Source organism: Hemitrygon akajei, chromosome 30, assembly GCF_048418815.1.
Source record: "Hemitrygon akajei chromosome 30, sHemAka1.3, whole genome shotgun sequence".
In the NCBI taxonomy this organism is placed as follows: domain Eukaryota; kingdom Metazoa; phylum Chordata; class Chondrichthyes; order Myliobatiformes; family Dasyatidae; genus Hemitrygon; species Hemitrygon akajei.
Genome location: NC_133153.1, coordinates 7,680,005 through 7,706,823, shown reverse-complemented (window position 1 = coordinate 7,706,823; position 26,819 = coordinate 7,680,005). Strand labels below are relative to the sequence as shown.

The 26,819-nt window shown below is 45.8% G+C and overlaps 1 protein-coding gene across 2 annotated transcripts in view; it reads left to right on the top strand.

Annotated features, from left to right (window-relative positions):
• Window positions 1–26,819, top strand: part of myo1ea (myosin IEa) — a 221,810-nt gene that overhangs the window by 156,101 nt on the left and 38,890 nt on the right. For both annotated transcript variants that reach the window (XM_073032934.1, XM_073032933.1), the window contains exons 18-22: window positions 4,549–4,647; window positions 8,428–8,572; window positions 16,873–16,987; window positions 18,711–18,880; window positions 21,451–21,596. In XM_073032934.1, the coding sequence (XP_072889035.1) occupies window positions 4,549–4,647; window positions 8,428–8,572; window positions 16,873–16,987; window positions 18,711–18,880; window positions 21,451–21,596 (675 nt within the window). The remainder of the gene's footprint in view (window positions 1–4,548; window positions 4,648–8,427; window positions 8,573–16,872; window positions 16,988–18,710; window positions 18,881–21,450; window positions 21,597–26,819) is intronic.

Genomic DNA, 26,819 nt, shown 5'->3' with positions numbered 1-26,819 from the left:
ACAATGGGTGATATCAAAGGCATATAATTAGGGTAATATTATGACAGCCTTGGGGGATTCCAATATGCAGGTAGATTGGGAACATCAGGTTGGTGCTGGGTCCCAAGAGAGGGAATTTGTAGAATGCCTATGAGATGATTTTTTTTTTAGAGCAGGTTGTGGTTGAGACCACTAGGGGAAAGGCAAGTATGGATTGGGTGTTGTTATGAACCAGATTTGATTAGAGAGCTTAAGGTAAAGGAACCCTTAGGAGGCAGTGATCATATTACGATAGTGTTCATCCTGCGGTTTGAGAAGAAGATGTATCAGTATTATAGTTGAGTAAAGGGAATCACAGAGGCAGGAGACTGGAGCTGGCCAGAGTTCATTGGTAGGGGATACTAGCTGGGATGACAGCAGTCTCTGGGAGCAACTCAGAAGGCCCAGGATAGATACTGTACTTCCCAAAGGTGAAGAAATTCAAAGTTAAAAGTAAATGTACATGTACCCATAGACAACCGTGAGATTCATTTCTTGTGAGCATACTCAATAAATCCATAGTAGAATATAACCATTGTAGAATCAATGACAGATCTTTAGAAAGTATTCTAAAGGATAGATAATGCAGCCATGGTTAACAAGGGAAGTCAAAGACAACACTAAACAAAAGAGAGAGCATATAATATAGCAAAAGTTAGAATTTAGAGGATTGGGAAGCTTTTAAAAGCCAACAGAAGGCAACTAAAAAGCCATAAGGAGAGAAAAGATGAAATATAAAGGGAAGCTAATATAAAAGAGGATACCAAAAGTTTTTTGAGATATATAAAGTGTTGGCACTTGGCCTAGTGGATAAGGCATCGGACTAGTAACCTGAAGGTCACTGGTTCGAGCCTCAGCTGAGGCAGCGTGTTGTGTCCTTGAGCAAGGCACTTAACAACATATTGCTCTGCGACATCACCGGTGCCAAGCTGTATGGGTCCTAGTGCCCTTCCCTTGGACAACATCGGTGGCGTGGAGAGGGGAAGGCTTGCAGCTTGGGCAACTGCCGGTCTCCCATACAACCCTGCCCAGGCCTGCGCCCTGGAAAAACCCCCCAAGGCGCAAATCCATGGTCTCACAGACTAATGGATGCCTATTATTAAAGAGTAAAAGAGAGACAAGAATGGATATTGGACCACTGGGAAAAGACACTAGAGGGGTAGTAATGGGGGACAAAGAAATGGCAGATGAACTCAATAAGTATTTTGTGTCAACGTTCACTGTGCAGTATGCCAGAAATTCAAGAGTGTCAGGGGTCAGAAGTGAATCTAGTTGCTATTACTAAGGACAAAGTGTTCAGGAAACTGAAAGGTCTGAAGGTAAATAAATTGCCTGGTGCAAATGGACTACTCCCCAGGGTTCTGAAAGAGGTAGTTGAAGGTAATAATAATCATTTTCCAAGAATCACTAGATTCTGGAATGGTTCCAGAGGACCAGAAAGTTGCAATTATCACTCCACTCCTTAAGAATGGAGGGAAGAAGCAGAAATTATAGACCAGCTCGCCTGACCACAGCGGTTGGTAAGATGTTGGAATCTATTATTGCGGTTGAGGTTTGGGGGTACGTGAAGGCACATAATAAAACAGGCGAAGCCAGCTTTGTTTCCTTAAGGGGAAACCTTGCATGACAAATCTGTTGAAATTCTTTGAGGAAATAACAGACAGGATAGAAAAGGGAGAGTCAGTGGATTAATACACACACTGTGCTGGAGGAACTCAGCAGGTCAGGCAGCATCTATGAGCTAGTGGATGTTGTTTACTTGGATTTTCAGAAGGCCTTTGACAAGGTGCCGCACATGAGACTGGTTAACAAGATAAGAGCCCGTGGAATTACAGGGAAAGTACCAGTATAGATAGAAGATTGACGGACTGGCAGGAAGCAAAGAGTGGGAATAAAGGAGGCCTTTTCTGGTTGGCTGCTGGTGACCCGTGATGCTCCACAGGGGTTGATGTTGGAGCCACTTCTTTTCGCATTAGATGTCAATGATTTGGTTGATGGAATGGAAGGCTTTGTGGCCCAGTTTGCAGATGATGCGACGGTAGTTGGAGGGGCAGGTAGTGCTGAGGAAGCAGGAACTCAGCATCAGACATATTGGGAGATGGAGCAAAGAAGTGGCAGAGATGAAATAGAGTGTAGGGAAGTGTATGATCATGCACTTTGGTAGAAGGAGTAACAGTGTAGACTATTTTTTAAATGGAGAAGATAATTCAAAAATTAGATGCCAGGGGACTTTGGATTTGAATCACTTGAAGGTTGAATCAGTACTAAGGAACGCAAGTGCAATGTTGCCGTTCATTTCAAGCGGACTAGAACGTAAGAGCAATGATGTGAAACTGCGGCTTTCCACGGCCGCAATTGGAGTCTTGTGAGCAGTTTTGGATTCCTTATTTAAAAAAAGATATACTGGCATTGTAGAGGGTCTGGAGGGGGTTCTCTAGAATGATTCAGTGAAGGTTAACATACGAAGAGTGTTTGATAGGTCTGCAACTGTACTTGATGAGGGTTAGAAGAATTAGGGAGGAATCTCATTGAAACCTATCATATATTGAAAGGCCTAGTGTATGTGCAGAGGGAGTCTGGGACCAGAGGGCACAGCATCGGAATAGAGGGACGTTCATTTAGGACTGAGATGAAGAGGAACTAATTTAGTCAGAGGGTGATGAATCTGTGGAATTCGTTGCCACAGATGGCTGTGGAGGCCAAGTCACTGGGTGTATTTAAAGCAGAGGTTGAGAGGTTCTTGTTTAGTAAGCTTGTCAAAGGTTGCGGGGGAAGGCAGGAAAATGGGGTTGAAAAGGATGATAAATCAGCCATGATGGATTGGCAGAGCAGGATCGATGGGCCTAAATTCTACTCCCGAGTCTTATGGGCAGACGTGGAGTGGGAGGTGGGTCAATGAGAGAGTGGGTGTGGGACAACAGGAGGGTGCATGTGAATTGTTGAGAGGGTGGGGATGGGAGTGGTGGGGTGTGAGTGGGGCTCTGAAAGGGAGGGGTCAGGTGGTGCGGTGGGGAGTGACGCAGTGCTACACCTGCCCTTACACTTCCTCCCTCACCACCATTTAGGGCCCCAGACAGTCCTTCCAGGTGAGGCGACACTTCACCTGTGAGTCAGCTGGTGTGGTATACTGTGTCCGGTGCTCCCGGTGTGGCCTTTTATATATTGGTGAGACCCGACGCAGACTGGGAGATCGTTTCACTGAACACCTACACTCTGTCCGCCAGAGAAAGCAGGATCTCCCAGTGGCCACACATTTTAATTCCACGTCCCATTCCCATTCTGATATGTCTATCCATGGCCTCCTCTACTGTCAAGATGAAGCCACACTCAGGTTGGAGGAACAACACCTTATATTCCGTCTGGGTAGCCTCCAACCTGATGGCATGAACATTGATTTCTTTAACTTCCGTTAATGCCCCTCCTCCCCTTCTTACCCTATCCCTGATTTATTTATTTCTCTCACCCCTTTTTTTTCTCTCTCTGCCCCTCTCACAATCACTCAGATGGAGCCTGTTCTCTATCTCCCTCTGGTGCTCCCCTCCTCCTTTCTTTCTCCCTAGGCCTCCCGTCCCATGATCCTTTCCCTTCTCCAGCTCTGTATCCCTTTTGCCAATCACCTTTCCAGCTCTTAGCTTCACCCCTCCCCCGCCTTCTCCTGTCATTTTGGATATCCCCCTCCCCCTCCTAATTTCAAATCTCTTACTATATTTTCCTTCAGTTAGTCCTGACGAAGGGTCTCGGCCCAAAACGTTGACAGTGCTTCTTCCTATAGATGCTGCCTGGCCTGCTGCGTTCCACCAGCATTTTGTGTGACGAACTGTACTTTCTGTTTTGAACTCTGCCCTGCTAGGCCATTATGGGGCGGCTGAAAGTCAGCCACGTTGAAGTTGGCTTTGAAGTTGTGGACGGGGCTTTCTTTCCCCAAAGAGTCTTTGAGAACAAGTTGATTTTTATTTACCATCTGCTAATGTTACTGAAATTCTCCAACAATCCAGCATCCGATTGTTCAGAAATCTTCTTGGTCTGGCACTAGGCTCACTCATTGGCCTGGAACATGAGCTAGGGGTTCACTGTGATTGAGGTTACAGCGAAGCATGAGATCTGGGCCAAGGCCTGCATGTGTGGCCAGAACTGGCATTGAATCTCACTTCTGAGACACCAGGAACTGGGAGGGAGGGATGGAAATAGTGTAGGTTTGAATCCAGAGGCAGAGTCCACTGTGAAGAATTTGACAAAATGCCATATATTCCCTCCCTTTTAAGTCAGTGAGTTCACTGACAAAATTATTATACTGCTGCGTAGGAAGTGCGATGAAGTAAGCCGGTGGTCTAGAAACTTCTACCAGCACCACCACATCTTGCTCGGTAAGCTCAAAATAAAATTTTCCTCATAAAAGGAGTGCAGGTAAATCCAGACAATAAAAGATTTGGTTTCCATTTAAACATGGGGGACCATACGGGAATGTTATTTTGCTGCGGTAATTTTTCCAGATTCTGCTGTCCAATCAATTGTTGGTTGTTCTTCTTTTAGAGTTAAACACCAAGTGGAGTACCTGGGTTTAAAAGAGAACATCCGAGTGCGTCGAGCTGGCTACGCATATAGACGAGTTTTTAAGAAGTTCTTACACAGGTGGGAGCTTTTATGACTGAATTAATCTCACTTTCAGGTCCTTACTTTCCATCACTCCCTTTTCTTCTCTCTCATTCACCAGCTCCTCTTTTACATAAAATTTACTTACAGTAAGAAAGTTTGTTTTTGCCAAGACTTGTATTATTACTACTGACGTCTGCAGGTATAAAGAAGATTTACTGATATCCTTGTTGACATTTCTCATTGTAGGACATTGTATTTGATCCACATTTAGTCTTTTGAAAGAAAAATGGCACTGTCTTGAATTGGACTCAAATTGTCCAATATGTACAAATGTACACCCCCCCCCCTTTCCTTCACCATTCCCCACCCCCTTTTCCCTCTCTCACCTCATCTCTTTGCCTGCCCATCGCCTCCCTCTGGTGCTCCTCCCCCCTTTTCTTTCTTCCATGGCCGTCTGTCCTCTCCGATAAGATTTCCCCCTTCTCCAGTCCTGTATCTCTTTCACCAATCATCTTCCCAGCTCTTTACTTCATCCCTCCCTCTCCCAGTTTCACCTATCACCTTGTGTTTCTCTCTCCCCCTCCCCACCTTTTAAATCTGCTCCTCATCTTTTTCTCTCTAGTTGTATCAAAGGGACCCAGACGAAATATCGACTGTATTTTTTCCATGGATGCTGCCTGGACTGTTGAGTTCCTTCAGCATTTTGTGTGTGTGTTACATGTTCTTCTAGCACTTTACATTTGGGTCAAAGTTCAAAGTACACGTATGTCAGCATATACAACCCTGTGATTTATCTTACTATAGGCATACTTGGCCAAATCTGTAGTATAGTAACTATAACAGGATCATGAAAGATCAACCAGAGTGCAGAAAACAACAAACTATTCAAATGCAAATATAAATAAATAGCAATAAATAACAAGAAAATGAGAAACAAGATAAAAAGTCCTTAAAAGTGAGATCACTGGTTGTGGGGACATTTCAATGAATGGGCAAGTGAGTGTAGTTATCCCCTTTGTTCAAGAGCCTGATAATTGTGAGGTAGTAACTGTTCTTGAACCAGGTCATTATGCTTCAAGTAAATTTCTTTAAACGAAAATCTAAATTTGGATCTGGAAACAATGGGTGAGCCTCTTTGAGAGTGATAGAGAAAGTCTCCGGTACAAGTTCCTTCAATCCATTGAAGAACTCTTTTGTCCAAGCCACTTGTTTTTAAAAATAGCTGTCTGCTTTGCAAGAAGACCTGATCTCTATTAACAGAGGGACACAAAATGGTATCCCTGACGATGCAGCATTCATGTAATACTGAATGAAAACCAAGGTTGTCTGTACTCGTTCCAGTTAAGAGAATACTCTACACTACCAGTATTTGGATACTAAGAGTGAAGTCTCCTCTCACTTATGTTTCCGACTATGTGTAGAGCCAGGGGGTATGACCATGTATTTATATTAATCCCATATTCATGCTCTGTTTTGAATAGACCAAAATCATGCACCTAACTTTTCATGCTGCTTTAGAACCAGAGTTTCTTGACTTCAAATGAGATTAATTTGCTTTTAATTTTAAGAATCAGTTTACTCATGTTAAAACACTGAACTTATACTGTATATTTAGTGTTTTATTTTGCACGTTAATGGGATAACTGTTGATGGCTCCCAACCATGCAGTCTATTATAGAAATCTCAGCTGTAAATTCAATATCCTGCTTTTTTACAGAAAGTTTTCATTTTGCACACGTTGTTTGTCAAAACCGTTTAATTGGGATGGCAGCCAGCCACCATAAAGTTGTATTTGCTTATCCAGATCAAATCTTTAAAATATACTGGATGCCTTAAAACAGAGATTATAGGTACAGCCTTGTTTATAAAGGCTGTCCATTGAACATATTACCTAGACATGAGGTTGTGTTTCTTGAAATATCCCTCAAAATATCATTCTCAGAATCAGTATCAAGTTTAGTATGAAAAGTAACTAAAGAGAAGACTTTTGCCACTACCTCTGCTTTTCGTTTTGGTTCTTGTTTTTTTAAAGGCTGATAATTTTGAGGGGGTAATATCATCTCTAAAAATACTCTTTCTGACTTGAAAGGTCTGTTTGAACAGCAGAGGATGATAAAGTTGATGCACTGTAAATTGTATGTTAAAATCCAGTTTAAGCCCCAGTCAGTGTATTTCTGAGCCATCTAGTTTATTGGAAAAATTAATTCATTGTTTTAACTGATCATTGACTTTGGCCTTCAAGTCACGTCTGGATGGACTGGGAGTGTAGTACCATTCTCCATTTTACTTAGATATCACAGCACAGAGGAATTGCTAATCAATCACTTCACCTTTCCTTAAACACGATGTTTAAACAAATTCAACTATAACTGAAGTACAGATAGTGGATTCTGAAGGTACAAATTGTTGTTAACCAGGCTCTGGGTTTCAGAGTAAATCCACAATATGAATAGAATATTTGATTTCTTTGGATAAGCTGATAACTTGAATATTTGAACATTATAATATTATTAATATTTGAATATTCAGGGCTAATAATGAATGGGTTTTATTCTTCTGGGTAAGCTTATTGGAATAATTCTAATAGGTGTCAGGGGTAAGTTTTTTACTCAGAGAGTGTGAGTGTGTGGAATGGGCTGCCAGCAACGGTGATGGAGGTGGATACGATAGGGTCTTTTAAGAAACTCCTGGATAGATACATGGAGCTTAGAAAAATAGAGCGCTACGGGTAACCCTAGGTAGTTGTAAGATAAGGACATGTTTGGCACAGCTTTGTGGGCCGAAGGGCCTGTATTGTGCTGTAGGTTTTCTATGTTTCTAATGATGAAATCAAAGTGGTAGTGCTGTGTGGATGTGGGTAGGAACTCTTTATGGTAATATATTCACCCCATGACCAAACTGGTAAAGTCTTGATTAAATCCAAAGCAGAGGCAATATCTAAACAGTTGCATATTAAGAAGCTGTAGACCATAAGGTATTGGAGCAGAATTAGGCCATTTGGCCCATCAAGTCTGCTCCTGTAGAGGATGGAGGAACAATGCTGGAGTGTGACCTGTTGAGTTCTGTAAGTTTGGCTTTTGGAGTGAATGCTGGTTGTGGAGCGGAGCCAACTGGTGGAACGAGGGCTGTGTCTATTTCTGTCCTAACAGAAGATTCTGAGCTGATGTTTGGCCATGGCGTGAAGGGCTTGGGAGGTTGAAGAATGATGAGACTCAAAAGAAATGAGGAATTCAATGCAATGATTTAGCAGAAAGGAGAAAGGAAGGAATGGTTGTTGTGAGCGTGTTTGTGGAACTGTGGGTGTAGAGACCTGCTTGACCAATTCAGACAATTTACGATTGGAATCTTGACATGCACCTATAACTAGGATATTTATAAAGTGAGGTTTACTTTGGCTCTCAGGTTCCAGTATGAATTACTTAAATTGCACAAAATTACTACTGTCATTTTGCTTAGAACATAATGATTTAGTGTTAAAATTACCTCTGACCATGATAAAAATTGGCAAATAGAAGTTATTGTAACATTGCAACATGTGAGGGCTCTCGGGGGTTAATGAATATTTGCAGTTTTATATTCGTCAGTCTGCAAGGATCAATCAGGTACTTTGAAAAGAAGAAACGTTCCATGTTGACCACAAAAGAAAAGCTTATAGATTTGATTTTTTTTTCATACCATTTATTGATAGGTTGTTCATGTTTAAAAGTAAATTTCTTAACTGCTTATCTTAGCTTGAGCGTAAACTATTAGGAACAGTGAAACTAAGGCTGGGGAACTGTATAAAGGCAAAGTTGCTTATATGCCTTATCACTGCAGGTATGCCATCCTGACTAAAGAGACGTGGCCTTCTTGGAGAGGAGAGGAGAAGCAAGGAGTGGTCTTTCTCCTTCGATCTGTCAACATGGACTCTGATCAGTACCAGATGGGCAAAAGTAAAGTCTTCATTAAAGCTCCGGAGTCTGTACGTGAACCTGGTTTACTTTACCCGTTTATTGTCTCCGCTCAGTGATAGGATTGAAGCGCAGAAGGAATTCACTTGAAAGGTCTGCTTCGCCCATTTTATAATTGTGGGTTTTGTGGGCTGGAAGTCAATAAACCTTCCAAAATTGACTTTTTTTACTCCCCCGTCAAGCAAGTGTGTTTTCCTAAGAATTATTCCGTCTGACTGAACATGCTTTGATATTGCAAGTTCACCAATTGTCCTTCCCCTGTCACCGATAAATCTGGTAAATAAGATTATTTCTTCCTCATCACCTGCTCACTCTTAAATGGATTGAGTTGGTATGTCAGAATACTGGAACAGAATGAGATCTGGACCTTATGGGCACTTCTCTGAAAAGAAAGCATTAAATTGGCTGAGGTTCATTCACAGAAACTCTTTTAAAAAGCTTCTTTTCATTTTCTGTTTTGGGGAAAGATGGAGCCTTGATGGACTGACCATCTGGTTTGTTGAGAATGTGGGTGGACTTCATCCTTAGGAGTAACTGAGCTGGCCAAGTTAGCATTCTTCAGCTTCCAACTTTGTCTAAAGTTTTATTTGGCTCTGGTCTCCGAACCAAAATTGTTGCAATGGCCAATGGCAGGACATCTCACTGCCTCGACCGAGCTGCGATTTTGTGTGCATTTGGACTCTCGTGCCCTGGGAAGCATCCTGTGGCGTCAATGCTGCATGAAGCTCTAAACTCCAGATACTCAAAGTCCTCATAGGTGTGTTTGAAAGATTGTGGAGCTCGTTAATCTCAGTTATTATCAGGAAGGTCTCTGTATAATTAACTAAAATAGGAAGTGGTGGAAATCTTCAGCAGGTGAAGCAGCAGCTGTGGAAACAGAGGAGGTTTGTGTGCAGTTGGCAGTAAGCTCATTCCCCTCTCTGTCTCTGTGCCTTCAGCAGCATCTGTTAGCTGTTGGTCCATTCCATTAACCCTTTGGTCCATTCCATTAACCCTCATGGAAAGGTAATTGGAAATGAAGTCTCCGTTTTAATTGATGTTAATAGTTTAAATGAATTGACATAAGTGAATGCCCCAAAATTAATTCATCATTTTAAAATATTGTTTAAATTACTACAAATAAGCTTCATCAATTTTTATCTCTGTGATCATCAGGGATATTTAAGGATTGTGGAAGGGCCTTTGGCAGCACATACTGTCAGGAGATCCTCAGGGCAAAGTTGCCTGAGAACGAGGAGCCACTCTTGGACACTCCTCTCTGCAGACTGCCCTGACAGCCAGGCCTCTGTGATAAGCTGAGCTGCACGAGCTGTGTAACGACAACAGGCAGGGACTGTAGGCTGAAATGACAGTCACCCAACTTTACTGGCCTTTAGCCCCATTCTGATGTAACGTGATGGATCTGAACCACTAGTTTCTTTTCTCTCTCTCTGCAGATGCTGAAAATTTCCATCATTTTCTATCTTGTTTCTAGATTCCAGTATCTGTTGCAGTTTGCTCTTGGTTCAGAAAACTGAACGTGTCTAGGTAGCTCAATCATATTTGGAGATACTTCTTGCTTCTGTGTTTATTTATTATATAAATATATAATAACACAATTAAACTAACACCAGGATGAATTTACTCTGTCTAGACCAGGGTTTCCCAATGTGGGGACCATGGACTCTTTGGTTGATGGTAAGGATCCATGGCATAAAAGGGTTGGGAACCCCTGGTCTACCCCTCATAGTAACCACGTAAAGCTCTAGAAAGTTTGATACATCCTCAGATCCTGCTAGCCAAACGATAACCAGTCTTCATGCAGAGGGATTTATCTCTTTGATGACATCATTGCCGATGTGTACAGATGATGGGGAAGTGCTTTTGCCAGGCTGCCGGGGACTTGAATTCAACTTTGCTCGTTAGCACTGAAGCACATGGTTTAGTTTGAGACCAACAGATAAATCCGATCTGACCTTGACCCGCGACCTTTCCCGCACCATTTTAACTGTCTATCCTCAGTGATATGAAAGGCAAGTTGGTGAAGAGTTAATGAATTATCCCATTCCTGCTTACTGTCCCACTGAAGTTGTGTCCCACATTTGCAGAGTTGAAAGTTAGCTGGTGTAGGTCGGTATAACATATCCATAAGAAAATGGATGAACAATCAGGTTAAACTAATAATGTAAATGATGCAGTCCTATTGGTAAGGAATTTACGTTACTTTTACTTCAAGATTCCCTTGGGAAGAAAAATTTCCTGAGTCCAATATTACTTGTGATTTCTGAACTTTCAACCTGTTGATCTGTGTTCCCAAGGTAGCTTATTTGCAGTTAGCTCAATGTTAATGTATCACTCCCCAATTAGTCACAAGGGATGTCTTACAATTTCCTTTTTATTTCAAAGGAGTGTTCAGATCAGACAGTATGTTTAGTCTCTTTGAAACAGCAGTTGCAAGCTGACAGAGGAAATGACAAGCTGCTAAGAAATGGTCTGTTTATACATCAGCACTGAAAGCTCAAGGCAAACTTTGTGGCAAAGTGAAGTTGGGCAGTAAATCAAGACTGTCTTGGCCGATTACTGTAAAACGGTCCTCTTGGCATGTAACCTGACACTAAACCCACACTGTTAGCTCTCAGGAGGCTCCCTTCTGTATCCTGCTGCTTCCCCATAAAATAGAAGTTTTGTTTGAGACTGTTAATCTGCACATCAAAGAGCAAATCGGACCTTCAACTATTTGCCTGCTTTTGTCTTGAGCTTTTGGTTTTAAAAGCAGTGCCCTCACCTCCAGTGTGACTGCCCGTGACAGTGGAAGACTGAATCAGGTTAGTTAGGAAGATTCCCGTGTTGAACTCCCCTGTGCTGATTTGAGCCAGGATGACAGAAGGTGGTAAGTTTTTCAGTTGTCTGAGCTCAGGGAGGAGAGAATTCCATCGTTATCATTCCTGACTGTTAGCATGGATGAGGAATACATGGGCTCAGTTAATCAGGATCAGGTGTATTACTGTTATTCTTTATTTTATTGACATACAGTGCAGATTAGGCCCTTCTGGCCCTCCTAGGCCACGATGCCCAGCAATACCCAGTTTAATCCTCGTGTAAATATAGGACGATTTACAATGGCCAATTAACTTACCAACCAGTACGTCTTTGGACTGTGGGAGGAAACCGGAGCACCCGGAGGAAACCCACGCGGTCACGGGGAGAACGTACAAACTCCTTATAGGCGGCGGCGGGAATTGAACCCGCGTCACCTGTACTGTAAAGCGTTGTGCCAGCCACTACATTACTGTGTTGCCCCTGGCATATCACTGAGATATGAGGTTTGTTTTGTGGCAACAGTACAATGCAATACCTAGTAAAAATCACTGTTAAAATGCAAAAATAAATAGCGCAAGAAGAGAGCAGAATAGTGAGATCGTGTTCATAGGTTCATGGACCATTCAGAAATCTTCTGGCAGAGGGAAAGAAGCCCAAAACATCGTCTTTAGTCTCCTGTATGGTCGTGATAAAAAGAGAGCATGTCTTAGATGGTGAGAATCCTTGCTGGATGGATCCATAATGGATGCAGACTTGTTGAGGCCTTTTGAAGGTGGAGAGGCCAGTTCTAAGTCTACGTCCCTCGGCAGCTTTTTCCCGATCTTGTGCTTTGGCATCTCTCTGCCACACAGTGACGTGACCAGATAGAAGCCCCTGCACATTACGTCTGTGGAAATTTGCTTGAGTCTTTGGAGGCATACCAAATTTTCACAAACTCCTGATGGAATACAGCTGGGACGTGCCATCTTTGTGATGACATCAATATGTTGGGACCAGGATAGATCCATCAAGATGTTGACACCCAGGAACTTGAAGTGGCTCACCCTTTCCACTGCTGATCCCCCAGTGAGAACTGGAGTGTGTTCCCTCAACTTCCCCCTCCTGAAGTCCACAATCAGTTCATGGTCTTACTGATGTCGAGTGCATTGTCACACCGTTAAACCAGCCGATCTGTCTCCCTCCTGTATGCCTCTTTATCACCACTGCAATTCTGCCAGCAACTAGTCTGTCATCAGCGGATATACAGCTGGGGTCTGAGCTCAGCCTAGCCACGCGGTAACGCGGTAAAGCAGTGGGCTTGAGGTGCAGGAGTGGTGCTTGTCAGTGAGGAGGAGATGCTATTTCTGATCTGCTTTGCAGTACTCTCCCAGAGTCAGAACCAACCTTAGACACTTGCTGACAAAATGAAAATGGTTATTCAAACAGGACGATGGAAGATAATCAGAGTCCATGCCCTCAAGAGGACAGAGGAGAACATGCTTATGAAAGTGTGCTCCTAAGCAATGCCTTAAATGGTCAGACAACTGATACTAATGAGAAGGTTGAACAGACTATCTCTTTTGTTATTTCCCCCCAGAAGCCCAGGTGAAATCTTCCTTTCAAACTTCAAAACTTCACCACAACAGTTGTTCTAAATGCCTGGACCTTGAAGCAAGGAATGGTGTCACTTTGCCCCAGGTCTCAGTTCCATTCAGAGCCTCAGAGTTGTGTTTAGACCAGAATGAGCTGGAGGGAAGGCTCTGGGATATCATAATCCTTTTCGTTCTTCCTAGGGTCTGTTCTTCCTCACCTGACCTCAGTCTGGGTGGATAGTTCAAAGTTCAAAGTAAATTTATTATCAAAGCACTGACATTTGCAATCCCGAGATTAATTTTCTTGTGTGAATTCACCATAAATACAAGAAACATCCTAGAGTCAGTGAAAAACCGTACACGACAAAACGGGCAAACATCCAAGGTGCAAAAGACTACAAAGTGTGCAAATAACAAAAGAAAAAAAACCCAAAAATAATAACAAATAAATAAGCAACAAATTTTGAGAACGTGAGATGAACTGACCCTGCAGCTATGGGCATTTGCTTCAATGCCAAACCTGGCACCGCGGCTGCAGGCTCCTGGGCCGGTTGTGTAGCTGTGGCCTGTAGCCACTGGGCTCCTGGGCCGGTTGTGTAGCTGTGGCCCGTAGCCACTGGGCTCCTGGGCCGGTTGTGTAGCTGTGGCCTGTAGCCACTGGGCTCCTGGGCCGGTTGTGTAGCTGTGGCCCGTAGCCACTGGGCTCCTGGGCCGGTTGTGTAGCTGTGGCCTGTAGCCACTGGGCTCCTGGGCCGGTTGTGTAGCTGTGGCCCGTAGCCACTGGGCTCCTGGGCCGGTTGTGTAGCTGTGGCCTGTAGCCACTGGGCTCCTGGGCCGGTTGTGTAGCTGTGGCCTGTAGCCACTGGGCTCCTGGGCCGGTTGTGTAGCTGTGGCCCGTAGCCACTGGGCTCCTGGGCCGGTTGTGTAGCTGTGGCCTGTAGCCACTGGGCTCCTGGGCCGGTTGTGTAGCTGTGGCCCGTAGCCACTGGGCTCCTGGGCCGGTTGTGTAGCTGTGGCCCGTAGCCACTGGGCTCCTGGGCCGGTTGTGTAGCTGTGGCCCGTAGCCACTGGGCTCCTGGGCCGGTTGTGTAGCTGTGGCCTGTAGCCACTGGGCTCCTGGGCCGGTTGTGTAGCTGTGGCCCGTAGCCACTGGGCTCCTGGGCCGGTTGTGTAGCTGTGGCCTGTAGCCACTGGGCTCCTGGGCCGGTTGTGTAGCTGTGGCCCGTAGCCACTGGGCTCCTGGGCCGGTTGTGTAGCTGTGGCCTGTAGCCACTGGGCTCCTGGGCCGGTTGTGTAGCTGTGGCCCGTAGCCACTGGGCTCCTGGGCCGGTTGTGTAGCTGTGGCCCGTAGCCACTGGGCTCCTGGGCCGGTTGTGTAGCTGTGGCCCGTAGCCACTGGGCTCCTGGGCCGGTTGTGTAGCTGTGGCCCGTAGCCACTGGGCTCCTGGGCCGGTTGTGTAGCTGTGGCCCGCAGCCACTGGGCTCCTGGGCCGGTTGTGTAGCTGTGGCCCGCAGCCACTGGGCTCCTGGGCCGGCTGTGTAGCTGTGGCCCGTAGCCACTGGGCTCCTGGGCCGGCTGTGTAGCTGTGGCCCGTAGCCACTGGGCTCCTGGGCCGGTTGTGTAGCTGTGGCCCGTAGCCACTGGGCTCCTGGGCCGGTTGTGTAGCTGTGGCCCGTAGCCACTGGGCTCCTGGGCCGGTTGTGTAGCTGTGGCCTGTAGCCACTGGGCTCCTGGGCCGGTTGTGTAGCTGTGGCCTGCAGCCACTGGGCTCCTGGGCCGGTTGTGTAGCTGTGGCCTGCAGCCACTGGGCTCCTGGGCCGGTTGCAGGATTCAACCTGCAAATTAACCTTTAATGAATCCTGCACAAAGACTACCAGGTCCCTCTGCACCTTTTTCTCCCCATTTTGAAAATAGTCCATGGTTTTATTCCTTCTATCAAAGTGCATGATCATACACTTCCCAACACTGTATTCCTTCTGCCATTTCTTTGCCCATTCTCCTGGTCTGTCTAAGACCTAATGTAGCCTCTCTGCTTCCTCAACACTACCTGCCCCTCCTCCTATCTTCATATCGTCTGCAAACTTGGCCACAACGCCTGAATTTCATAATCTAAGTTGTTGACATTGGTCCCAACACTAACCCCTGCGGAACACCACTAGTCACTGGCAGCTATTCCAAGAAGGATCTCGTTATTCCCACTGTTTTCCTCCTGCCGATCAGCCAGTGCTCTATCCATGCGAGTATCTTCCTGTAATATCACGGACTCTATTTTGTTCAGCAGCCTCATGTGTGGGACCTTGTCAAAGATCTTCTGAAAATCAAGTACACAACATCCACCAATACTCATTTGTCTATCTTGCTTGTTATTTCCACAAAGAATTCCAACAGATTTGTCAGGGAAGATTTTCCCCTTAAGCAAACCATGCTGGCTACGGCCTATTGTATCACGTGCGTCCAGCTATCCAAAACCACATCCCTAACAATCGACTCCAACATCTTCCCAACCATTTACGTCAGGCTTACTAGCCTATAGTTTCCTTTCTTCTGCCTCCCTCCCTTCTTGAAGAGTTTTCAGTTTTCCAGTCCTCCGGAACTATGCCAGAATCTATTGGTTTGTGAAAGATCATTACTAGTACCTCCACAATCTCTTCAGCCACCTCTTTTAGAGCCCTGGGGTATAGTCCTACAAGTCCATCTACTTTAACATGCCTTTCAGTTTCACAAGCTCCATCTCCCTGCACTCATTTCTGCCCCTTGACACTCTTGAACCTCCAACGTACTACTAGTGCCTTCCACAGTGAAGACTGATGCAAGAGTCTTATTCAGTTCATCTGCCATATCCTTGTCTTCCCCTACTGTCTCTCCAGCATCATTTTCCAGTGTTCCAATATCTACTCTCGCCTCTTTTGCTCTTCATATGATCTGAAAAAAAACTTTTACTATCATTTTTTGATATTATTGGATAAGCTTACCTTCATATTTCATCTTTTCCCCCTTATGGTTTTGTTAGTTGTTTTTTTTCCTGTTTGTTTATAACAGTTTCCCAATCCTCTAATTTCCCGCTAACTTTTGCTCCATTGTATGCCTCTCTTTTACTTTTATGCTGTCTTTGACTTCCCTTGTCAGCGTGGTTGCATCATCCTCCCTTTAGAATACTTCCTCTTGTGCGGGATGTACCTGTCCCGCACTTTCTGAATTGAAGCCTGATTGAACGTTGATTTGAAAAGTGTCAGGGTAGGTTGATTTGAACATTGATTTGAAAAGTGTGTTTGCTTGTCTCTGCACTAAATACCTCGAGTGAATGTTTACCGCCAGCCTTCAGCTGTACGTAAACTCAGGATCACAGTGGAGAACTCTCAGTAAGTAAGATGGTCTACACTTAATCATTAGATGCTCCAGGTCAGGAAAACAAGAGGGTGGCAAGACCGCTACGTCCGAGCACCATGAAGAGCTTATCATGAAATACAGACCCCACCTTTTGCTCTCTTCGAATCAGCCAGTGGATCACGAAGCTCTCGGGTATTACCACACAGCAATCCTCCGTTTCCCTCCGGCACAACAATCTTGCCCCAGGTCCTCAATCTTGCTGTCCAGAGGATGTACGTTTGCTAACAAGATGCTGAATAGATAAGTTTTACACCTCAGCTCCCCTCCTCCCTTTCTCCCAACCTTAACGTACCTGCACTCCTGAGAGTTAAGCCTGCTGAGTCCTTCAGAAGATCGTAAAATCGCCAGTTCATTAAGTTGGTTTGAAAGTAGGCTACGTAAAGGGAAACTACAAGCTGCAGATTGCAGCAATAGTAGTTCAGAAAAGATATATCTACAAGTTCTGTGTATTACTGCAAATCATCACCGTGCATGATCAGCGCCGTCATGTTGTTCAAAAATTTGAGGCGATAAACTTGAATTTATTCAGTCCTAATCTCCTCCTTTTCCACAGCTGTTTCTGCTTGAAGAGATGCGGGAAAGAAAGTATGATGGCTATGCCCGGGCAATTCAGAAAGCATGGAGGAAGTATGCTGCGAGGAAGAAATATGTGCAGATGAGGGAGGAAGGTAAGGCGGACCTTCTCCTCGTGCCGCCGTTAACTCTTGTACTCTTTTGGTTAAGCTGTGAATAAGTAGACTCTACAGTCCCAGCTCTGCTTTTGAAATGCTTACAAAGTGGAAACAGGTCATTCAAACCATTTCTGTTTTTCACCCCGACAGCTCCCTAACCAAAAAGGTTTCTCCTGAATTCCCCAGTGGGCTATTACTGACTTTCTTAGTATTCATTCATGCACCAAAGCACCTGATGGACAATGAAGTACCTTAGAAGAGTAGTCACTGTTGTAATGAATTTGAATTTATTTGTATCTTACATCTGTCCCACTGTGTGGGGGAGTAAAATTCTTTGCTTATGACTCCGTCACAATGTAGGAAAGACAAGAGTTTTCACCTCACACATTGCTCTAACAACAAAGTAATCATGCCCTGATAATCTGTTGTCAGTGCAGTTGATACATTTTATAAATGCCTGGTTCCTTTGTGAAATAACGTCATGGGATCCTTTATGTTGACCTGGAAGAGTAAATATAGCTTTGGTTTAACGTCATTTCTGAAAGCACAGTGTTCCTTCTGGCTACTGAGGACAGTCAGTCCACGTGTCTGTGTCCCAGGCTCTGGAGTGCAAATTGACCCTTGTTATGTTCTCTGGTTACGGGTCTCCTGCAAGTGGAAGCACTTCCGCTGTTGCTGATCTGTAAATCTCCTTCATGAACTGGGTGAGTGTAGCAGCAGAATCATTAGAATAAGGATACACTGCAGATCAGGAGAATGGCAGTTTTCATTTGAATTTACCAATCCCCAGCTAAACTGTACACATCAGAATCAACGTCAAGTTTAACGTCACCGGCGTACATATGTCGTAAAATTGGCAGCAGTACAATGTGATACAAATAACAGAGAAAAGACAGTAAATTACAGTATATGTATATATTAAGTAGTTAAATTAAGTAAGTAAAACAGAAATAAAAAAAGTAGTGAGGTTGTGTTCATGGGTTCAGTGTCCATCCAGAAATCGGGTGGCAGAGGGGAAGAAGCTGTTCCCGAATCATTGAGTGTGTGCCTCCAGGCTTCTGTACCTCCTTCCTGATGGTAACAATGAAAAGAGGGCATATCTTTGGTGGTGGGGGTCCTTAATGATGGACGTGGCCTTTTTGAGGCACCTCTCCTTGAAGATGTCCTGGATACTACAGAGGCTGGTGCCCATGATGGAGCTGACTGACTTCACAACTCTCTGCAGCTTGCTTCGATCTTGTGCAGTACCCCCCTGCCCCCACCAGACAATGATGCAGCCAGTCAGAATGCTCCCCGTGGTCATACCAAATCACCTCAAACTCCTAATGAAACAGTCACGGTCTTGCCTTCTTTCATCTTCATCACTCAAACATATTGGTGCCTAGTTGGATCATCTGGTAGCATTTACTGTCAGGGTTCACACTGTTAAGAACAGATGTTACTGTGAGCAGAATATAGAAAATCAACACTTGCATGGGGCAAGTATGTCCTGGAGAAGGGTCTCGGCCCGATACATCAACTGTTGACTCTTCCATGGATGCTGCCTGGCCTGCTGAGCCCCCCCCCCCCCCCCTCCCAGCACGTTGTGTGTGTCGTGCGTGCATACTGCTACACTTACTGCTTCCTCACAGCTCTCAGTTGCTGTTTTGAATTTTGCAGCTTGTGTCAGAACACGAGAAGGACTAATCTGTTCTTAAATTTCAACTTTTCTCCCCCTCAGCATCTGATTTGCTGCTCAATAAAAAGGAGAGGCGGCGAAACAGCATCAACAGGAACTTTGTAGGCGATTATATCGGAATGGAAGATCGGCCGGAGCTGCGGCAGTTTATAGGGAAAAGGGAGAAGGTTGAATTTGCCGATACTGTTAACAAATACGATCGAAGGTTTAAGGTATGTAATGCAATATTTTAATAAAATATTATGTCGTGCGAGTTACAGAACGTATTACATCAACACTGGGATTCGCCTAGAGATGTGGAGATTCTCTATTCATCGTAACCGGCCATTCTTAGTTTCCACTACATTAGAGTCATTATTCATTATACTGAAAATCGGGGTTCACCTTGAATATTAAGCACAAGAGAACCCAGTGATCAACAAGGTGGGAAAGTTAAGGCTGTATAAGCCTTGCTGAGGTCACGGGAGATTATCATATGCTCCATGATGAGACAACAGCATTTTTAATTGTAAAATATTGTAGCCAATTTGCTAACAGCAACCTGTGAATGATGGGATAGTGACGTTTTAGTGACTTTGACAGCAAGTTAAACATTGGCTGGACTTACCCTTAAATTGGCCTGGCTTCTTCCATTCAGAAATCTCCACTGACATTCCAACTGATGTAACAACCTTCATAGTAGAAACCATCCCACCGCACCCTGCCAACCACTCTCTTTCTAACCCAGGTCCTGCCACGTGTCAAGGCAGGTAAAATTAGAATGGGGTCAAATATTGGTGATTTGCTTTTGAAATGTTTTTTATTGAGGAAAAGAAGCTGCAAGTTTATGAATGTTCCTTAGCTATGTTTAAGGAATGGACATAAATTTTTTGGCGTGGGATAATAATTATTAAAGCCCCTTTCTTACCTCAACCCCACACTTCCTCCTCCGCTGCCGCTGGTACTTCCTCAGGACAGCGGCAACGGCAGAAACCTCACGGGGAAGGTATAAACATGTATCATCCCACTCCCCACTTGAATGTGGATCCCCTCCTCGCCTGCTGTGTGTGTGTGTCCAGCACTCCTGCACTGTCAGGAGTGGGTAACATTTCTCAGTCCAGCTTACCGAGGCCCGTTATGCCATTGCAGAGCTTTGAACCAGGGATCTTCAGCGATCTCTGCATAGAATAATTTATCCATTCACCTGCACAGCTACACGTCTTTTATACCTCAAAGGTGTTTAATCAGAAAAGGGCAGGAGCAGGTCATTTGCTGGGAACATCGGGCTTGATGTAACCCATTATCCTGAATTATGAACATCTACTCTCCACAAGTGCTGGCTGGCCTGTTCGCTCTTCTTACTTTGATTTACTCTGCTTTATGTCTGGGAGAACTTCTGCCCCAAGGACGAGATACTGTATTTTGCTTCTCGGGTGCGGTACCAGGTGCTTGCACCAGGGGGAGGTAGAGAGGTTCCCTGGCCCAGCATTATGAAGCAGAGCTCACTGCTCACTCTGCAGTGTAACCCAGCAGGGCCTGCATCCCTGGGACCACAGCCGATCCAAAACACTTCAGGCTTTTCTTTCCACCCGTGGACCAATCCAGAGGCGCTTGCAGGAAAGCAGAAGGGTAGACTGGTCATTCTACACTTACATGGTTTATAATCAGGCACAGAGGAGACGGGTAGTGAGACAATCAGCCTGACCCAGTCAAGAACACTCAGCCCCACCCAACCTAAATCTAACAGAAATAGCTGGGTCCCACTGGGCTTGGGGCAGGGTGGGGTGAAGGCAAGAAAGAGATGTGAAGAACAGTTGGATTGCAGAAGGAGTGGCAGCTACATCAGAAATCCCACCTCTCCCGGAATTACCGGGAGTCTCCCGCGTATTGATAGCGGCTCCCTGACGCCTGCAAATTATATACAATATCCCGGAAATCGATTTTTTTTGAAAGGGAGAGGGAGAGGAAGAATGACAGAGAGAGCATCCTGATTGGTCTCTCTTTGCGCTAGGTAGACCTATCAGTTTTGCAGTCGACCTCAAAAATAATGACAGTGTTGCTCGCTGAACTGTTTGCAACAGTGACTTTTCTTTTGCCCATGGTGGGTTAAAATGTAAAAGACATGTTGAGGTGAGTTTAACAGGTGTCATTCGTTCATTAGCATAGCTAACATTATTTAAACTAGCTGGCTAGCTGCTAAGGAGCCACTCTATTGATGTCCTACGTGATGAGGCCAAACTCCCTGTAGACTTGCTTGAAGTTGTAATAGAATTTGAAAAAAATGACTCCATGATACTATAAGTACATATTTTAATGTCACATTTTCTGCATATACCCAACTTGGTTTACAGATTAGACAAAATCACTAAACAAAGTATTACATACACCCTTGGAGGTCGACCAGGATGCAGGGGGTGCTACCTCCCTGAAATGAGTTTTTGCAGGGTGGGATGTCTGCTACATGCACACTGTCTCAGTGACCTTGGACCTCACGAAGTTCTGACGTACGGAGATGAGAGCTGTGCCTTTTGCAATTGAATTATCCATCACCCTTCTCCAAAATCAAACAGTGCTGTACCTGGATGAGGTAAAAGGGGATGTTAGTATCTGTACACAACTGCAACTCTGGAGAGCCATGGCTCTGCATTTAACCAATCAGTCCCATTCCTGAATGGGACCTTTGTATACAATGTGTTCCTTGGCTTAAAAACACTAGAGTGAAGAATAGTCAGAAACCTGCTCGATTATATCTGCTGCTTCACTTGCCCAAAGCAATAGTAAAATAAAGTTTTCTTTTTCTCAGAGTGTAAAGCGCGACCTTGTCCTCACCCCCAAGTTTGTGTACCTCATCGGGCGAGAGAAAGTAAAGGAAGGTTCTGCCAAGGGCCAGGTGAAGGAGGTGCTAAAGCGAAAGATTGAGCTGGAACGGATCCTAACTGTTTCCCTCAGGTAGGTCGGGGTGACTAGCTGTCAGAATGAAGGACGGGTAGTGCTTGTTTCGGTACTGAGGGGCCTGGCGGTGGACACGGCTCTTCAAGTGGTGAAACCAGAACTCAGAGAGCAGGTGTGGGAAAGGGACTCAGCCATTTGAGACAGGAGTGAGGGGGAGAAAGAGGAATTTTATCTGAGGGATGTGGGATCTCTGTCTCGGTGTTGTCTGAGTATTGAGTCAAGCACCATTTCTCTGTCAGTCACAACCCCCACTGTCTCCTAATGACCACCCACTTCTCATTCCCGCTCCAACACGTCTGTCCTCGACTGGCACAATAAGGCCCAACTCGGGTTGGAGGAGCATCACCTCATATGTGTCAGGGGAGATTGCATCGTGATGACAAGAACATTGGTTTCTAACTTCAAGTAACCTCTCCCCTCTGTTTTGCCCCTCCACACCCTGCCTTTGTTTTCTCCATTTTGCCCTTCTGCCTCTCTCACACCTTCTCTTCTCATCCCTCATCCTCACAGCCTGTCCATCATCTACCTCTAGCTTGGCACCTTCCCTTTATTCCATGGTTCAGTGTCTTTTCCTATAAGATTCCTCCTTCTTCAGCCCTTTACCCCTTCCACCTATCACCACCCGGCTTCTTACTACGTAACCCCATCTCCTTCCCGTCCGCCTTACTCTGGCTTCCCCCTCTGGAGGGTCCCAGACAGAAATGTGTCTGTTTATTTCCCTCCATAGACGCTGACTGACCCGCTGAGCCGCTCCAGCATTTTGTATGCTGCTTAATTATTTCCAGAATCTCCTGTGAAGCTGAGGTTGATGCAAGCTTGGATATTCAAGGACCAAATGGGTTGGGTTTGGGCTGGAGGGGGAGGAGGTTTTGCTGGATGGCCAAGCAGTTTTGAGGAACCCCTACTCCCTGAGTTCTCTTGAAGACAGTACATTCTTGCCCCAACTGGGAACCTGATCATTGCCGTCGCGTTGCATTTCAGGAGAAAATATTCATTAGATGAGTGGATAAAGCCAGATTTCTGACTGGCGCCATGTTGCAATGGTAGAGCTGTTGTCTTACAACTCCAGTGAATGTGGGGGAGGGGCGAAATAAAATGGGACTAACGAAGGGTTAAATGGGTATCAGTGGGAAAGTTTCTGTGCTCTGTTGCTCTATGACATTATCTGCACCACAACACCATCTAGAGAAGAGTACAGTTGACCCTCCTTATCCGCGAGGGATTGGTTCCGGGACCCCTCGCGGATACCAAAAAACGCGGATGCTCAAGTCCCTTATTCAACCTGTCTCAGTGCGGTGGTCTTTAGGACCCGGCAGAGCTCTGAATCCGCAGTGTTTCTGTTCACGAAAATAATCACGATCACGATTGAAAATAAAGTGGAAATAATAAAGCGATCGGAAAGAGGTGAAATGCCATCGGTCAATAGAAAAGTGTTAGGCTACAGTCGGTCAACGATCAGAACAATTTTAAAGTTTAAAGTGAGAAAGGCCCTGCCCCGATGAAAGATACAATTATTACTAAGCAACGCAGTGGTTGAATTATTGAAATACATATGTTTCTTAAGTGTTTTATATGCATAGAAAGGTAAAATATAGACTATATACTAAGACAAACGTTTGACTAACTGACGCTAAATAATACCGGTGTACCTGTTTCGACTTAGAGAACTTATGTTTTATACAACCTCCCGTATACTTTAAAACATCTCTACTTATAATACTTAATACAATGTAAATGCTATGTAAATAGTTGTTATACTACATTGTTTAGGGAATAATGACAAGAAAAAAAAGTCTGTACATGCTCGAACAACGAGTGCTGGAAGATCACTTCCGGGTTTTCTCAATTCGCGGTTGGTTGAATTCGCGAATGCGGAACTCGCGGATAAGGAGGGCCGACCGTACTGCTGTCATAGACAACTGAGCTTTGTGTTCAGTTCTGGTCACCTCATTCTAGGAAAGATGTGGAAGCTTCAGTGAGGGTGCGGAGGAGATTTACCAGGACGCTGACTGGATTAGAGAGGGTGCGGAGGAGATTTACCAGGACGCTGACTGGATTAGAGAGGATGCGGAGGAGATTTACCAGGACGCTGACTGGATTAGAGAGGGTGCAGAGGAGATTTACCAGGATGCTGACTGGATTAGAGAGGGTGCGGAGGAGATTTACCAGGACGCTGACTGGATTAGAGAGGGTGCGGAGGAGATTTACCAGGACGCTGACTGGATTAGAGAGGATGCGGAGGAGATTTACCAGGACGCTGACTGGATTAGAGAGGGTGCAGAGGAGATTTACCAGGATGCTGACTGGATTAGAGAGGGTGCGGAGGAGATTTACCAGGACGCTGACTGGATTAGAGAGGGTGCGGAGGAGATTTACCAGGACGCTGACTGGATTAGAGAGGGTGCGGAGGAGATTTACCAGGACGCTGACTGGATTAGACAGTGTGCGGAGGAGATTTACCAGGATGCTGACTGGATTAGAGAGGGTGCGGAGGAGATTTACCAGGACGCTGACTGGATTAGAGAGGGTGCGGAGGAGATTTACCAGGACGCTGACTGGATTAGAGAGGGTGCGGAGGAGATTTACCAGGACGCTGACTGGATTAGACAGTGTGCGGAGGAGATTTACCAGGATGCTGACTGGATTAGAGAGGGTGCGGAGGAGATTTACCAGGACGCTGACTGGATTAGAGAGGGAGCAGAGGAGATTTACCAGGACGCTGCCTGGATTAGAGAGGGTGCGGAGGAGATTTACCAGGATGCTGCCTGGATTAGAGAGGGTGCGGAGGAGATTTACCAGGACGCTGACTGGATTAGAGAGGGTGCGGAGGAGATTTACCAGGACGCTGACTGGATTAGAGAGGGTGCGGAGGAGATTTACCAGGACGCTGACTGGATTAGACAGTGTGCGGAGGAGATTTACCAGGACGCTGCCTGGATTAGAGAGGGTGCAGAGGAGATTTACCAGGATGCTGACTGGATTAGAGAGGGTGCAGATGAGATTTACCAGGATGCTGACTGGATTAGAGAGGATGCGGAGGAGATTTACCAGGATGCTGCCTGGATTAGAGAGGGTGCGGAGGTGATTTACCAGGACACTGCCTGGATTAGAGAGGGTGCGGAGGAGATTTACCAGGATGCTGACTGGATTAGAGAGGGTGCGGAGGAGATTTACCAGGATGCTGACTGGATTAGAGAGGGTGCGGAGGAGATTTACCAGGACGCTGACTGGATTAGAGAGGGTGCGGAGGAGATTTACCAGGACGCTGACTGGATTAGAGGGGGTGCAGAGGAGATTTACCAGGACGCTGACTGGATTAGAGAGGGTGCAGATGAGATTTACCAGGATGCTGACTGGATTAGAGAGGGTGCGGAGGAGATTTACCAGGATGCTGCCTGAATTAGAGAGGGTGCAGATGAGATTTACCAGGATGCTGCCTGGATTAGAGAGGGTGCGGAGGAGATTTACCAGGATGCTGCCTGTATTAGAGAGGGTGCGGAGGAGATTTACCAGGATGCTGCCTGAATTAGAGAGGGTGCAGATGAGATTTACCAGGATGCTGCCTGGATTAGAGAGGGTGCGGAGGAGATTTACCAGGATGCTGCCTGTATTAGAGAGGGTGCGGAGGAGATTTACCAGGACGCTGCCTGGATTAGAGAGGGAGCAGAGGAGATTTACCAGGACGCTGCCTGGATTAGAGAGGGTGCGGAGGAGATTTACCAGGATGCTGCCTGGATTAGAGAGGGTGCGGAGGAGATTTACCAGGACGCTGACTGGATTAGAGAGGGTGCGGAGGAGATTTACCAGGACGCTGACTGGATTAGAGAGGGTGCGGAGGAGATTTACCAGGACGCTGACTGGATTAGACAGTGTGCGGAGGAGATTTACCAGGATGCTGCCTGGATTAGAGAGGGTGCAGAGGAGATTTACCAGGATGCTGACTGGATTAGAGAGGGTGCAGATGAGATTTACCAGGATGCTGACTGGATTAGAGAGGATGCGGAGGAGATTTACCAGGATGCTGCCTGGATTAGAGAGGGTGCGGAGGAGATTTACCAGGACACTGCCTGGATTAGAGAGGGTGCGGAGGAGATTTACCAGGATGCTGACTGGATTAGAGAGGGTGCGGAGGAGATTTACCAGGATGCTGACTGGATTAGAGAGGGTGCGGAGGAGATTTACCAGGACGCTGACTGGATTAGAGAGGGTGCGGAGGAGATTTACCAGGACGCTGACTGGATTAGAGGGGGTGCAGAGGAGATTTACCAGGACGCTGACTGGATTAGAGAGGGTGCAGATGAGATTTACCAGGATGCTGACTGGATTAGAGAGGGTGCGGAGGAGATTTACCAGGATGCTGCCTGAATTAGAGAGGGTGCAGATGAGATTTACCAGGATGCTGCCTGGATTAGAGAGGGTGCGGAGGAGATTTACCAGGATGCTGCCTGTATTAGAGAGGGTGCGGAGGAGATTTACCAGGATGCTGCCTGAATTAGAGAGGGTGCAGATGAGATTTACCAGGATGCTGCCTGGATTAGAGAGGGTGCGGAGGAGATTTACCAGGATGCTGCCTGTATTAGAGAGGGTGCGGAGGAGATTTACCAGGACGCTGACTGGATTAGAGGGGGTGCAGAGGAGGTTTACCAGGATGCTGACTGGATTAGAGGGGGTGCGGAGGAGATTTACCAGGACGCTGACTGGATTAGAGAGTGTGCGGAGGAGATTTACCAGGACGCTGACTGGATTAGACAGTGTGCGGAGGAGATTTACCAGGACGCTGACTGGATTAGAGAGGGTGCGGAGGAGATTTACCAGGACGCTGACTGGATTAGAGAGTGTGCGGAGGAGATTTACCAGGATGCTGCCTGGATTAGAGAGGGTGCGGAGGAGATTTACCAGGACGCTGCCTGGATTAGTGAGGGTGCAGAGGAGATTTACCAGGACGCTGCCTGGATTAGAGAGGGTGCAGAGGAGATTTACCAGAATACTGACTGGATTAGAGAAGGTGCGGAGGAGATTTACCAGGATGCTGACTGGATTAGAGAAGGTGTGGAGGAGATTTACCAGGATGCTGACTGGATTAGAGAAGGTGTGGAGGAGATTTACCAGGATGCTGACTGGATTAGAGAAGGTGCGGAGGAGATTTACCAGGATGCTGACTGGATTAGAGAAGGTGCGGAGGAGATTTACCAGGACGCTGCCTGGATTAGAGAGGGTGCG